Here is a 15,273-nt window from a genome sequence, read left to right as displayed (position 1 = left end):
TCTTAGCTTTGGCTTTTCGTGACCCCCTTCCTTGCTTTCCCTTTCTTCACTCCAACCTGACACGTAAGAAATATTGAAGTGTTTGCACTAATGGAGAAATGACAATGTGCAGTCAAACTTAAACCAGCTGTTTCCCCACACTGGGAGCACAAAGAGCCAGGCTGGGAATATTTATAGCTTGACTGGCCTCTAGTGAGCCAGACGCTGATTGCCTGAGTTTGCCACCATGGCCTTGAGGCTCAAAGCAGCTGTGGGTTGCAGGATAGCTGGGGAAAGTTAAGGGGAAGAAAATAAAGAAGAAAATGTTGAGATTTAATTAGCCAAAGTTATTGTTTGATTGAATGGTCGCTGTGTGCACGGCTCTGTTAAAAAAAAACCCACTTTCTGTTGTGTTTTCAGGACACAACTGCTCTGTGTGTGTGCTGTCACTGGAGAAAGGAGCCAGAGGGGCCCCCAGGTGACATCTGTGAGTGACCCTGAGCACACACCGAGCCCAGGGCACCCCACACAGAGGTGTTTGCCCCAGCTTTGGGTGCCCTGTGTGCAGGGGGATGCCCCATCCCAGCCTCTCCATGGGCATGGCCTGCTGGGGCTGCTGGACCATGCAAAGCCCTCTGTGGAGCACAGCAGTGCCATGGTTGAGTGGCCCAGGGGGGACTGCTCTGCTCTTCTTTTTCCTTTTGTCTTCTTGGGATTGCTTTTGACACCTTACAGCAAAGATCAGCAGATGGTTAGCATGGTTTCAGCTCCAGTTCAAGCAGCTTTAGCCAATGGTGTGTTTGAGGGACTTCCCTGACTTCCACAGACCTGGCAGCTGGTTCCCACCCTGCCCATCCCTTTTCCAGTTATTCACCCTCCCATTTATTTATTTCTTTGTGTACAGATCCCCAGCCCAGGCCACTGAGCAGCTGGGCACGAGCCTGTGGGAGCACCCCAGGGTTATTTCAACCAGTGTGAGTTTTCTGGCATTTCCATGCCTCTCGTGCTGGAGTTCTCTGTGGGAAATAATTGCTTTCACCAGGAGTCTTGGAAGGGAGTCCAGAGGAGGCTCCAGGATGAGCAGAGGGATGGAGCAGCTCTGCTGGCAGGAAAGGCTGGCACAGCTGCCATTGTTCAGCCTGGCCAGGAGAAGCTTTGGGCTGAGCTCAGGGTGGCCTTGCAGGGCCTGAAGGAGCCCCAGGAAAGCTGCAGAGAGACAATTGCCAAGGGCTGCAGGGCCAGGAGCCAGGGACTGGCTGCCAGGGGCAGAGGGCAGGGCTGGATGGGATATACCCAACCCATTCTGGGATTCTGTGATCCTCTGACAAGTGCTGAGACCTCCAAAATCACCCCTGGAAGTGCTTTTCAGTCTTAGCACAGGCTCCTTCTCACCTGGGAGCATCTGGCTGTCCCCACTCTACTTCAGAGTAATAAATTTCAGAGAAGCTTAAGGCTTTGTCTTCATGGGCCACTTTTTCAATGACAAACTCCTTGGGGAGGAAGCACAGACCAAATCCACGACAACTTGAGTGGCTGCAATGAATGAGGATGAGGCTGAGCAAGCTTTGCAATGCCCCCCAGTATGAGCTGACCTTGTAGCAGCCTCTGTAATCCAAGCTGTGCTTATTAAAGAAGCTTGTGAAGACTTGTAGATATTTGGAGAATACATTTTTTCTCACTTATTTCCCTCTGAAACTCAGAAATACTGAACAGAGGAGTTTATAATATGGGAATGACACGTGTAGGGCTTTGCTGGTTCATAATCTGAATTTCTCTGACACCTTGCACTTCAGCACAACACAGGTGTTTTATGGGGAAAATAGTAGCATGGTGAAAAGGAAAAAATGTGTTAAATACATTTATTTATGAACTTACATCTGCTTTCATCAGAGTCAATGGCTGGCAAAATCCCAATCAGCTTTGGTAGGAATGGGTGATAAATTCAACTATCAAATCAGCTTGATTTTAAGTAACCCTGCATAAAGATGAGGCTTTCAGGTCCAAGAAAATAATACTTTCTCAGCAGATATTTATCACCTCAAGACTGGACAGAGTGTTCTTGGATACCATGATTGTGTGTAGCCTTACCTCTTTTTAATTTTTTTATTTTTTTATTTTTTTGGTAAATTCCAGGTGTAACACAGTGTATTTACAAAGGGCAAAAATAACAGGCAGCCATGAAGAAAAACATCTCTGGTTTCATTTCAGACCTGGAGCTGGGGATGAATCACTGCAGAGCTGCACCCTTCATTCTGGACACACTTTTGAAAAACTGCTTTTCCACCCTGCTTCCCCGGTGGTTCAGAAATAAAGCAGACTCACAGAAAGTCCTAAAACAACCCCTTTGTAGACAATCACTCTCTTGTTGTTCTGGGCACTAGAAACACCATTTTCTAGCATCTGCTTGCATTTTCAGTTTTGCTTTTTGTACTGTAGAAGTTTGTTCCAGGCAGTTGAGTTAAGCCCTGGCTCAGTGGTTTAGGGCATACACTCAATTTGAAGTACCAGAGTAGTCCTGTTAAATCCCATGGAGTTGATTCCGTGCCTGCAATTAAGCGTGGTCTTAGGAGATTTGATGGATGGGGGATTTTCTTGTCCACCCAGTGAGCTAAAGGGACAAAATTCTTGACCATCTGCTTCTGGATTTTAATGAAAAGTTATGACTTATTTATGATCTTCTTCCCCACCCCTGTCTGTTTATATTCAGATCAGAAAAAGCATCTCAGAAGCCCTGTCAGATTGCCAAAAGCTCTGTGCTACTGGATCTTTCACATCATTCACTGCTCAGTGTTTACAAGAGTGTTTTTAATGCACCATTATGCCTGTAGAAGTGCTGTAGGCTGCTACTGATGGGATATTTCACTTTCTAGTCCTTTTATCCCAAGTTTCTTTCCCCAGGAAAAAAAAATAAATTACTGTACCAGTTAAAAGTAAAGGATGTTGCTATCTCTCTGTTTCCTAAAAATTCAGTAACAGAATTGCTTTTGGGAGTCGGGGTCCACATCTGCACAGGTGTAAGGGCAGTGGGTGGAGGATGTTTCCAAATATCCATAATTTAAAGAGCAGACTCACTCATGCATTTATGCCATTTGAATTTGTGAAAGGGAAGCAGAAAAAGCCAACATTTCACTCACAAGGAATCATCACAAAAGCTCTCCTTCAGTGTTTATGTCTGACACAAAAAGCAGCTTTGTTTTGCTCCACTCTGTTTGGACAGAAACAGGCTGCATCCCAGGGTTATATTTAGTGGTGTGTGGTAGGGGAGCAAACCTAAACCTAAGAAAATATTGCCCAAGTGCTCTGGTTGTGAGAGGAAGGGTTGAATTCACCACCATGCAGTGGCAGGTGTTGATTGTGTTTTCTTTCGTGGTTGTTTTTCAGTCCTGGGGCTGACGGGGCAGCTGCAGGGCTTTTACACAGGGCAGATTTCATATGGGATGTGTTTAGAGGCATCCTGGAAAAAGTGTGTGAAGCCAATGTTTTCCAGGCAACATTCAGTGCCTTCTTCCTTCTCCTGAAGATGATGTTGTCAGCCACTGAATGATCTCTGTGATAGATGCTATTTTTAAACTGAAAGTCAGCAGCAGTTGATATTTTTCTTTATCTACCTTACCTTATCTACCTTAACACAGAAAGATAAAATTAGTAGAAACACTTTCTTTGTAAGAAAATTGTGCTATACTTTGTATTTTCTTTTAGTATTTCAGATGTGCACTAGTTTTTTCATCTTTCATCTTTCCATCTTGGTTCTTTTTTTAAAACTCTCATGTGAGAATTAGAACTGGATTAGTTCCTGAACCATGATAGTGCTGAGCAGTCAACACAGCTGAACCACCTTTTAACCATGGCTTAAAAAGGGCTCAAGAGAGCTGGAGAGGGACTTTGGACAAGGACCTGGAGTGCCAGGACAAGGGGGAAAGGCCTTAAACTGAAGGAGGGCAGGGCTGGATCTTGGGATGTTGGGCAGGAATTGTTCCCTGGCAGGGTGGGCAGGGGCTGGGATGGAATTGCCAGAGCAGCTGGGGCTGCCCCTGGATCCCTGGCAGTGCCCAAGGCCAGGCTGGACATTGGGAGCACCTGGGACAGTGGAAGGTGGCCCTGCCATGGCAGGGATGGAGCTGAGTGATCTTTAAATTCCCTTCCCACCTAACCCATTCTGCGATTCCATGATTCCATGGATCTGTGACTTGCCTTTTGTTTAGTGAGACCACAGCACAATTTCAGGAGTTAAATGGCAGGACTAAAAGAAAACTTGTTAGTAATGAGGTATTGCTAAAGAAACCAAACCCCAGCTAACACCCTTCTTCCCTTGCCAAACAACCTCTTTACATTTAAAGGTATTCCCCATGGCTGAGTTCTTTATTTTGATTTTTGTAACAATTTTTCTCCCTCTGATGAAACACGTTGTAGACATTAAATTAAGGGACAAATATGTCTGTGTCTGCCAGAAAGAAAACTGTGATGCAATTAAAATGCCATTAGGGAACCCCCTGTGGGATGTTAAACCTAAAGACTCTATTCAGAAAGCAAAGCCAAAATTAAAGAGGTGTCTGGTTGCAGATCCTCTGCAGATTTCCCTGTCTTGACTGCAGTACCATGGAGACTGAGCTAGTCAGGAGCTGAAAGGTTTTTCCAGTCATGCGTGTGGTATTTTGAATCATGGCTTTGGCAAATGTTCCTCTTTTTTGTGAGCCTTACATAGAAATGTGAATACATTGCATGACATGAAGTGCAACTGAGTGTGGAGCAACGATGGCAGTGGAGGTGGGCAGCTCTCCAAGCCTTGGACTGCTTGGACAACGGCAACTAAGAATAGTTTTCCCCCAGAAAATATGGAATAAGTGCATTTCTGTGTTTCTCAGTTGTCTGTGAGATGTTTGGAGAGGGAAATGCAGCTCCTTGCAGCCACCAGCTCACGACCAAGCCTCCATTCCGTGTCTGGAATTAAATTATTAGTATTTATAATTTCTGGAGAGATATGACAGCCTGATTCTTTGATAATAGAAATAAATATATGGTCCATTGAACCTGGAACTGAAGGAATGTTCAGGAATCTGAAGGGGCACAGGGAGGGAGGTCCTGGGTTTTCCTGGTACTCTACTCCCAGTTTTCCATTTCATTCCAGGTGATACTAATAAAGACTGGAATAATAATGGAAGCACCCCTTTCTTGTCTGCCTAGGAATTCTCCAGATGACTGCAGCGTGGCAAAAGGAGGGAAGATGGTCAGCAGCTCAGACAGTGTGGGGATGAGCTATGGGAACTACATGGAGGAGAAGCACGTTCCACCCCCAAACATGACGACCAACGAACGAAGAGTCATTGTGCCAGCAGGTTAGACCCTCTACACCAAAACTGCAAGCTGAAAAAGCTGCATTTCCCTCCAGGCCACTAAGATTATTTAAGAGTGTTTGGAGGAAAAGTGGTGATGTGGGTGATCAGGAGGAAAAGAGCAGTAATTTTAGGGGTTGTTGAGAGAATGAGCTGAGGAGGATCACAGTGAGGACATCTCCTCAATCTGTTCCTCTCATTTCAGCAGCAGAACGAGCTGATAACCAGCACTCAGATCTTATCTGACTCCTGTAGCTCCTTTTGGAGGATTTCACCCCAAAGAGGGCAAAAAGAAGAAGCACCTTCATTTTTTATCCTTTAGACAAGCTTGGCTCAGGGTGTGTGTGAGAAAGAAATGATCCCCGTAGCACAGATTATCTTCAAATACCAAAAAGTAGATGCTGTGGGATCAAACAGGGCATGAAGAGCCTTTATGTGAGTTATCCCCTGAGTCTGGGCAGCATAAAACATTTTAATAAGCAAACTGACAACTCCACTGCAATGTAAGAGCACAGTTGAGAAATTCTTGGTCAGCCTTGGCAGGCTTGGCTGGGGGATTCAACAGTCCATGGGACAAGAAGGCTGCTGCCTTCTGCCTTGTCCTCCAAACAAACCTGGAATATTTTGCAGAGTAATTAATGTGCCTGTTTCCAAGTCACAGCATCATGGCATCTGTGGGTGTTCCTAAACCACAGGATCTGCACAGGGTAAACTCAACACCTGCAGCCAGGAGGGAATGTTTTGCTGCTGGTTCCTCTCCAGCAGAGAGGTGCCTGTCTGAAATATTTCTGCCTCTGCCAGGTTGCTTAATATTCTTACAGTTTTTCAGTTGCTTAGACATGCAAGAGTACTGACTGTGGCCAGTTTTGCAAGCTGTGATTATTTCAGTTATTTGTCAAGAAAGGTGTGGACAAATCTGTTGCAGTGTTCTCTGCAATGGTATTGTCAATTCTGTTCTGGAGACAGGAGAGTGATAATAATAATAATTATCTGAATAATGAGTGTCCTGCCACCACTGAAATACAAAGCTTCTGAATGTTCTCCTAAAACATTTCTCTTCCTGGTGTTTGGCACTTTTTTAAAATAAATTAGTTATCCTAGCATGGTTAGCTCACCAAGGGATTTTTTATTTAGTGTATTCTTGGAGGTGTGTTTGAGGAGAATGACTCTTAAGGAGCAAGATGGTCACTGTCACAGCCTTGCTGTTTGGAGGCCACTTGAAGAAATTAATGGATAAAAATCAGTTGGTTTTGATTATTGCATAGGCAGTGTGCAGGTCATGTGGTAAAGTTAGAAGTAAAATTCACATTTCCAGCTGTGTTAACTTTCTATTAATCATAATTAAAGAGGGATTTAGAAATTGTAGACATAATGAAAATATTTTGGTAAATTTCCTGGTGTTTGGTTGTTTACTTCAGAGCAAACTGAAGATTTCAGAGTCCTCTGCTGTAGGTGTGGGAAATCTCATCTTGATCCAAGATTTACCATCAGGCTTGCATCCCTCTAGATTCCTGCTTATTTCATAGCAGATAGAGGCATTATTTTAAGTGTTTTTTGGTGGAATTCAGGAGTTCTCCACCTCTTTTAGACCAGCCTGAACAACAGTAAAAATAGAGGGAATGGCACTGAAATTAAGCCCTAGAAAAGTTATTTAGGCTGCCATTCATGTCCCAGATTTTCATGGATGGACAACAGCCAATTGACCTCCACAGTGCTCCATTCTCAGCCTTGAGGTTATCACAAAATCACAGAGTCATTAAGATGATGAGGAAGAAAGTCTTGAAGAATTTTTTTTCCCCTTGGCTTTAATCTTTTCTTTGCAAAAAGTATAAATTCTTCATGGTATGAGCTGAGGGACCTTCATGGTGTTGGTTCCTTACTCAAGAGCAAGGAAAAGTCAAATGGGAGAGAAATAGAAAATGGGGGAGTTTAGAGGGAAAGGAAAAAAAGCTTAAGTTAAAATTAAGGATTCATTAGAAAACATTTTACTAGAAATCTCAATTGTTTGGGGCTCTTTTTCCCCAGATGGTTTTGCCAATACTTCAGGTATTGAGTAAAAACCCTCGCAGGTGTAACAATGTACAACACAGCAGTCTGAGGGAAAAAAAAAAAAAAAACCAGAATATTTTAATATTCTAATATTATTAACTAAAAACCCATTCTGGTTTGTGAAGTAACTGCCCAAATCTGTGAGTACTCATTTAGCCTGCACCCAAGAAAGATTCTTGGGTGGAAATTTCACTTGAATAAAAATAAGGATCGAACAGAGTTTTGAAAATTGTTCAGCTACATCTTGCAGTGCTGTTGGTGGGCCATCAACTCTGTTAATCTGTGGCTAAAAAGGCCTAAAAACAATGAGGCAGAAGAGCTGAGTGGAGAAGGAGCTCACTTAAACAGGATTTTACACTCAAGAGCTCACAGCTCTCCACAGTTGTCCTCCACTCAAGACGCCCAAATTAACTCCTCCAGCAGCCAGTAAGGAGGGGATTATTTAGATTATTATTTGCTGTTCCAGTGGCTCAGCAATTCCCCTTTCCCTGCCTGATTTTCCTGTGTGTGACCCCGCAGACCCCACGCTGTGGAGCACTGACCACGTGCGCCAGTGGCTGGAGTGGGCGGTCAAGGAGTACGGGCTGCCGGACGTGGACATCCTGCTCTTCCAGAACATCGACGGCAAGGAGCTCTGCAAAATGACCAAGGATGACTTCCAGAGGCTCACCCCCAGCTACAACGCTGACATCCTCCTGTCACACCTACACTACCTCAGAGAGAGTAAGCCAGCCCTCCGTGGTGCCTGCAGTCAGTCCTGGATCTGTTGCTGTGAATAATTGGGATTTCAAATGTCTTGTGCAAGTGTTGCCGTTCCTAAGAAAGTTGCAGGGAGCCCAACCCAAATCCTGTTGGTTTTGATGGAAAGATTCCCATTCATTTCACTCATGTTTATCAAAGAGAAGAATTGGGGACTCTTTCTATGTATCCATCTCAGAGAAAAATCGAGTTGAAGCTCAGCATATTCAGCAGGAAGAAAAATCACATGGGGTTCAGTGCTAATGTTTTTTCTGGTCACATACTCATTTCTTTCCATTTTAACTAAACGAGAGTGCAAACATTGATTCATAAAGTGATTTCCAGGCATGATTCTAAGGACTGGCAGCAGTTTGCTGTACTCTGGGTAGGATTGGGAAGATTCGACTGAATTGAATAAAAAAAAAATAAATCTGTAAATTCATGGAAAAAAGGAACAGCCCCTGAAGTCCAAATGCAAATTATTTAATTATATTAATGCAAATTATAATAATTGTAGTGCATGGCTAGAATTTCAATGGGAGAAAAGGGACTAGGGACTATCTGGATTGAGGGCTTTCACCTAAGCTTGAGAAAAATTTGCCTCAGTTTAAAGAAGTTAAAATGAACATGGTTTTTAGAGAAAAAGCCACCAAGCATTGCAACACCAGTGCGGTGCAGTCTCCTCCACACGCACACTGTCAATAACCAGCCAGAAATTTTGTGCATTCATAACTATAAATTATGATACTGGATAAATGAATGCCTTAATTTACCCTGTAGCCCACACACCTCCCTCCAAACTGCAGGCTGTTGATAGATTCGCATTCAGGCAATCCTGTCAGGGGAAAATATGGTTTAAAAAGATAATTCACGATTTTTTTTACATTTTGGTGTTGCTTTTTGTTTTGTTTTGTAGCTCCTCTTCCACATTTGACTTCAGATGATGTTGATAAGGCCTTACAAAACTCTCCACGGTTAATGCATGCTAGAAACACAGGTAATGCTGGCACTGCTCCCACTGCTGTAGGTCATCTTCTAAAAGCACAGGATTCCTTTCCATGGGCTGCTTGCTAAATAAATGGAAGTGGTGAATCAGGAGGGAGGCGAGAGAACCCCCTCCCTGCTGTCTGTGTGTTTTCTGCACAGACACACAGAGAAAAGGTGAGATCACGCAGGGCCAGGTGGTGCAAAAATGGTGCAGAAATTTCTCGTGTCCTGCAAGAGAAGGGGGTCCCTGCCACAGCATAAAACTGCAGCTTTGAGGCCTTTTATCTCATTTTTTTGGTCCTTCTGTCCGTTCTACTGTCAGATCTTCTCCATGGATCCCTAGAAGTTTCTTGGAGCTCAAAAATGCTTTGGGCTCTGGGGAATGGGGATGTCTCCCCTCCCATGAAATAAATGGAAATCAATAAAATTGCTCTTTAGGCAGTTAGCTCATCTCATTTTGTAGCTGCTGTGAGACTTGAGCAGGGAATTCCACTAATCTGATGTTGTCATTGCCACTAAGTCTGTTCTGAATTTAAAATGATTTTTGTTGATATTCACTGTTCTGTTAATTTGGCCCAGGAAAGTGTTGAGTGTAGGCAGGAGAATGACACATGCCTTATCTGTCTTTCAGGATATAAAATATTTATGAAAATAACTCAGAATCTATTTTAACTTGCTCTAACAGTTGTGCAACAGAGGATGGCATGGAATTGTACAAATAATGTGGTTTATATCCCTACAAAAGATGTTTGGAATATTGCATGATCATGCCTGAGGGTGTTAGTTACCTACAGTGACCAGAAATAACAATTCTCTATGAGAAAGGAAAAAGATAATACAAAGGATAATGCAAAAGACAAAGAAAACAAAACTTGGATTGCAATGCTTCTTTCATATTTTATTTTGTTTTTCACCCTGAGTGAGTTTCATAGCAGAATTCACTGGATTAGAAGATCTTTCCCTGAGATTAGAGGTTTGCCACTGGTCATAGTGGCAAAGTTCTGCTGTGGGCTCTAGGCCTGCTGCAAACCCCACCAAAGGAAACAAAATTTGTTTTCCATTTACTTTGATGTGGTTTGGAATGAGATTTAAGTCCTTTTTAAAAATAGATGGACTTGATGGTCTTTTCCATCTCTGGCTTCAGAGATTTTAATTTGCCAAGCAGATTCCACTTACAGATATACACCCAAGTGTTGTTCAGCAGTTCTGTGTGTTATCTTTTTTCTCTATGTGTGCACTGACAATGATACTCTGAAGTTCATTTCACCAAAATGAGATTATCTATCACTGGGGAGTGTGAATAATATCGTGCCAATCATCAGCATATGGGAAATTAGTTGGTCAATTTTCAGTGGACCACAAAAGAGTTAGAAAAAAGTTCTTGAAATCAGCAGTAATTGACATTTTTGATGTTCCTGGAGAGGGTCATTAGAAGTCCATTGGTGGAGTCAGAGCAATTTCAATGCCTGAGAAAAGGGAGATTCCATTTCCTACATCAAGCTCAATACTTTTCATTTTTTCACTCTGGGGAAGATTAATGAGATATCTGAGGGTCTGAGCCAAAAGTCTCTGTTGAAAATATGGACCTTTCTGGGAATGCACTAATGAAGAAAAAGAGGTTTTATTTCAGAGGATACAAAGCCACCTTCCCAGGTGGAGGTGGCTGGGGTAGAAGGGATTTCCTGAGCTTGACTGTCTCCTTCTTAAAACAGATTTTGCACAGACTTTTATCCAGTAATTTTAATGGATTTGCTTAGATGTAAAGATTATTGGAATGAACTTTTATATATAAGAATCCAAAGGCAGAAATTAGTTATGCAGAGTCTTCATTCATTCGTTCACTCTACAGGAGGGGAAAATTTTGGTGGATTTAGGGACTGTGGAAATGAATCTTTAGGTGTTATGTCCTCTTCTTTCTCTTCAGGAGGTGCCACTTTTATTTTTCCAAACACATCAGTTTATCCAGAAGCAACACAAAGAATTGCAACCAGGCCAGGTATGAACAATGACCGCTTTTTTTGTGTGCTGTCATCTTACTCATTTCATCTCTTGAAATATCTCATTCTTTTTTTCCTTCAAGTCCCTTTTCATTAATCCGAGTCTCTGTTTTGAACACACACATTATATACCTATATCACATATATATGTGTCTGTATAATTGTGTAGAGTGAAATCATTAAATAGAGCACTTTAATAAGTCCATTTCTTCCATAAATCTCTGTCTTTGAAGAAATTGTATCAACTTTATAAAGCATCAGGGAATCAAAAACCTGAGCTCTGTTCACTGGTTCTGTTGCACTGTCCCAGGTACAGTCACTCATCAATGCCCTTCAGCTCTCTGTTTGTAAAAAGAAGTTAAAATTCCCTTTTATTTGAAGTCTCTTCTGGAAAAATACTCTAAAGATGCAGCATTTTTGCTTCTCCTGCTACCTACGTTTTATTTATGTTTGAGGCATGCAGAAACCATAACAATATGACTGTGAGTTAAGAGTCTTAAGTAAAATCAAAACGTCAGGAAGTTCCTAATGCTCAAAAATTTGAAACCTGTGAAAGTTTTGTAGATGAGCAGATTTGTGAAATGCTAATGGGAATAATTAAAGAAGGTGAGGATGTGGCTATGAAGCCAAAGATTTTCCTTTTTATCACCCTTCACCACAAAAAATGCTGGAAAAATGCCTAATCTGGACATTTGCTTTTCCAATAATGAGTGCAGAGTACTAAGGGACGTCAAGAGAAGTTGCAGAAAATACTGAATTTAAAGGAAATCCATTAGTGAGCCAGAGGCAAAAATCCAAGTGCTCTGAAGGGACATGCACTGGAATTGGCTGAGCTCTGGTGAAAAGATACATTGTCACATTAAAAAGAAGGGGGTTGAACTGCAATTACTTTGTTTGTGCTCTAGGGTAGAGTCCAGGAAGGGGCACACAGATACTATTTTATGTAGCCTTGTATACATGTATATATGCATGTCTGTAGATTTGGTAATTGATAATTAGAAGAGAGAGAAGAGGAAACAACTACCAGGCCATTACATCAACAAATTCAAGTTGTTTGGATCCTTGGAAATCAAACCCTGCTAGATTTCTTTGTTTATGCTGGTGGCTAAAAAGGGAACTGCTGATTCAGTGCATACATTTGGCTTTCATAAGGCATTCACCAAAGCGCCCCACAATTATTTACAATAGAATTTAAATCAGTCTATCATAAGAAACAAATTAAGAACTGTTTAATTAGCCTGTCACCAGTAACAACCATCTTAAATTGGGATTGTTAGGCCTGGCCAAGAGAAGCTTTGGGGTGATGAAATCGTGGCCTGGAGGAGCCCCAGGAAAGCTGGAGAGAGACAATTGCCAAGGGCTGCAGGGCCAGGAGCCAGGGAATGGCTGCCAGGGGCAGAGGGCAGGGCTGGATCTTGGGATCTTGGGCAGGAATTGTTCCCTGGCAGGGTGGGCAGGGGCTGGGATGGAATTGCCAGAGCAGCTGGGGCTGCCCCTGGATCCCTGGCAGTGCCCAAGGCCAGGCTGGACATTGGGAGCTCCTGGGACAGTGGGAGGTGTCCCTGCCATGGCTGGTCTGGGAATTAATTGATCTTTAAGGTCCCTTCCCACCCAAACCATTCCATGATTCCACGATTTTGTTGTTATTTAAACACAGAGATTCCTGTTCACAATTCCTGTCCAGGTACCCAGGAAGTTCATTAGGGAGGAACAACTTGGCAATATATTAACAACTGAAAACACAAGTTGATAAATGCAGCACAAGTTGTTTGCATATCTTACTGCTTCCAAATTATCCCCCTTCACTCATGAAGGAACAACTTAACACAGTCATCTTTATTTATGGCACAGTGACAGCCACTGCTCTGCTCGTGGGCCAAAGTGAAAAATGTGAACAAATTAAGAACCACAGTGGAGAATCCCGTGGGAAATGTGGCTGTGCCATTAAATTCCCCAGCAGTGTGGCCTTGCATGGAAAGCTGTGTCAATCACCCCTTATCAAAAAGGCTCTTTGCAGACTTTGGAGGTGCTTAGAAACGCCTGGGAAAGCCATGGGAGTATGGAAAAATCTTTGGAGCATGTTGAGAGATACAGAGGTTTGAAATTGTTCAAATCACAGTCTGGGGTTGAGGAAATGTGATATAATTATCAAAATAAAGAGTGTCAGAGCACACCTGCTTAGTGTCAGTATAAGAAGAAGGGATATTCCAAATAAATTAAACATTTTCCTGGAGCATTAAAGCAGTCTGAGGCACCCAGGAACTCTCAGGGACACTGGGGAATGTCAACACAAATAGGGATGAAAAAACAAAGCAGAACTATAGAAACAATCACCAAATATAAATCCAGAGGCCCCAAACTCTCAGTAATTCCCAGCAGAAGTGAACATGGAACATAAGACCTGAGGGACCTGTTGTCCTGCAGGAAAAACTATTCCAGGATTTCAGGCAAAGGCTGGAATGAGTCTGTCTTCCTCCAGACTTGAATGAAAATCGGGATTTTTTTATTCAAGGTCTATGATTTCCATATTTGTTTCATTCTACGTGTGATAGAAAAATAAAATGTTAATTTTCCCTAGAGGAAAAAGTCCTGAACCACATATCAGACACAGTGAGCTCATTCATTTCAGCATTTTTATCTAACTCACATTTGAAATGACACTTGGGAAACAAAATGCTTCGTGTCAACATCTTTCTGCATTCACACAATTACTTGTGGAATTGCAGTTTAGTTTTTGGGTGTCTCTGGTCTTCTGTGCAGAACTAAACATTTTCTACAAAGAACTGTAGTGATTTTGGAAGTACTGTTTTATCTTTCACTATTGAAAGTTGATGGACATATTCAAAGTCAGAATTTTTATTCAGAGAGTAAGGGGTTTTTGCAGAAATTCAGCTTTCTTTCAGGAATTTGGGGGTTTTTTTGGCTTATTCTGTGGCTTTCCTTTGAGTTAAATGTCACTTCAACCAGACTGCAAAGAAGCTTTCCCATAACAAAGCACTGTTCATGTGAGAGCAAAAGCAGACCCTGGGGACAGCCACTTGATGACATGAAAAAGGTCAAAAATGAGGAGTAGGGGGAATAAATAAAGTTCAGTGGGAATCAGCCAAGTCCTGGGGTGCAATTCTGGAGAGAGTAATTAAGCACTGCCATTGTTAAGGCACTACAATAGAAAATGGGAAATGAGCAGGGCTTGGAGTGCAAGGGAGGATTTCTGGAGTCACCCTTAGAACAGAACATGAGGTCTCAGTGACACAATGAGGCTCTCAGGGACACCTGCTCAGGGTTGGTCTCAGCAAACAGGAGCATTCCCATCAGGAATAAGGACATGTGCTGATATTTCATGGACAAGAATTACTGATCAGGAAGAACAAGGGGTTTATCAAGGCACGATGCTGAACCAAGAGTGAAGCTGGAACTTTGCTCTAATTCAAGAAAAGGTGATAACGTGTTTTTTCTCTTCATGGAGAGGGTGTGGTCAAAAGATCATCTTGTGATGTGATGAGTTAAAAGGCAAAACATTTTTCTCACAGTACAGAACTTGTACCAAGTGTGTTTCAAGTGCCACCAAGTACCAGCACACACAGCATTTCCCACTCCTCTCAGGGCACAGGTGTCTGATGGTTTGGAGATCCAAAAAAGGAGAGGAGAGGAGAGGAGAGGAGAGGAGAGGAGAGGAGAGGAGAGGAGAGGAGAGGAGAGGAGAGGAGAGGAGAGGAGAGGAGAGGAGAGGAGAGGAGAGGAGAGGAGAGGAGAGGAGAGGAGAGGAGAGGAGAGGAGAGGAGAGGAGAGGAGAGGAGAGGAGAGGAGAGGAGAGGAGAGGAGAGGTAGGAGGGAAGGAAGGCAGGCAGGAAGGCAGGAAGGAAGGCAGGAAGGAAGGCAGGCAGGAAGGCAGGCAGGAAGGCAGGCAGGCAGGCAGGCAGGAAGGCAGGCAGGCAGGAAGGCAAGGAAGGAAGGCAGGAAGGAAGGCAGGAAGGAAGGCAGGAAGGAAGGCAGGAAGGCAGGAAGGCAGGAAGGCAGGAAGGAAGGCAGGAAGGCAGGCAGGAAGGCAGGAAGGAAGGCAGGAAGGAAGGCAGGAAGGAAGGCAGGAAGGAAGGAAGGAAGGCAGGAAGGCAGGAAGGCAGGAAGGCAGGAAGGAAGGAAGGAAGGCAGGAAGGCAGGAAGGCAGGAAGGCAGGCAGGAAGGAAGGCAGGAAG

General features: G+C 43.1%; 1 protein-coding gene across 8 annotated transcripts in view; it reads left to right on the top strand.

Moving 5' to 3' along the window:
- The window catches only part of ERG (ETS transcription factor ERG), a 137,846-nt gene that overhangs the window by 113,465 nt on the left and 9,108 nt on the right, over positions 1-15,273 (top strand). For 5 of the 8 annotated variants that reach the window (XM_086883968.1, XM_086883966.1, XM_086883965.1 and 2 more), the window contains 4 exons: positions 5,161-5,312; positions 7,878-8,081; positions 9,013-9,093; positions 11,008-11,079. In XM_086883968.1, the coding sequence (XP_086740094.1) occupies positions 5,161-5,312; positions 7,878-8,081; positions 9,013-9,093; positions 11,008-11,079 (509 nt within the window). The remainder of the gene's footprint in view (positions 1-5,160; positions 5,313-7,877; positions 8,082-9,012; positions 9,094-11,007; positions 11,080-15,273) is intronic. The other 3 variants (XM_086883969.1, XM_086883967.1, XM_023926526.2) reach the window with 1 other exon arrangement.

The sequence above is a fragment of the Cyanistes caeruleus genome, chromosome 3 (genome assembly GCF_971803275.1).
Source record: "Cyanistes caeruleus chromosome 3, bCyaCae1.hap1.1, whole genome shotgun sequence".
Lineage (NCBI taxonomy): Eukaryota > Metazoa > Chordata > Aves > Passeriformes > Paridae > Cyanistes > Cyanistes caeruleus.
This window is presented reverse-complemented; position numbering and strand designations above follow the sequence as displayed.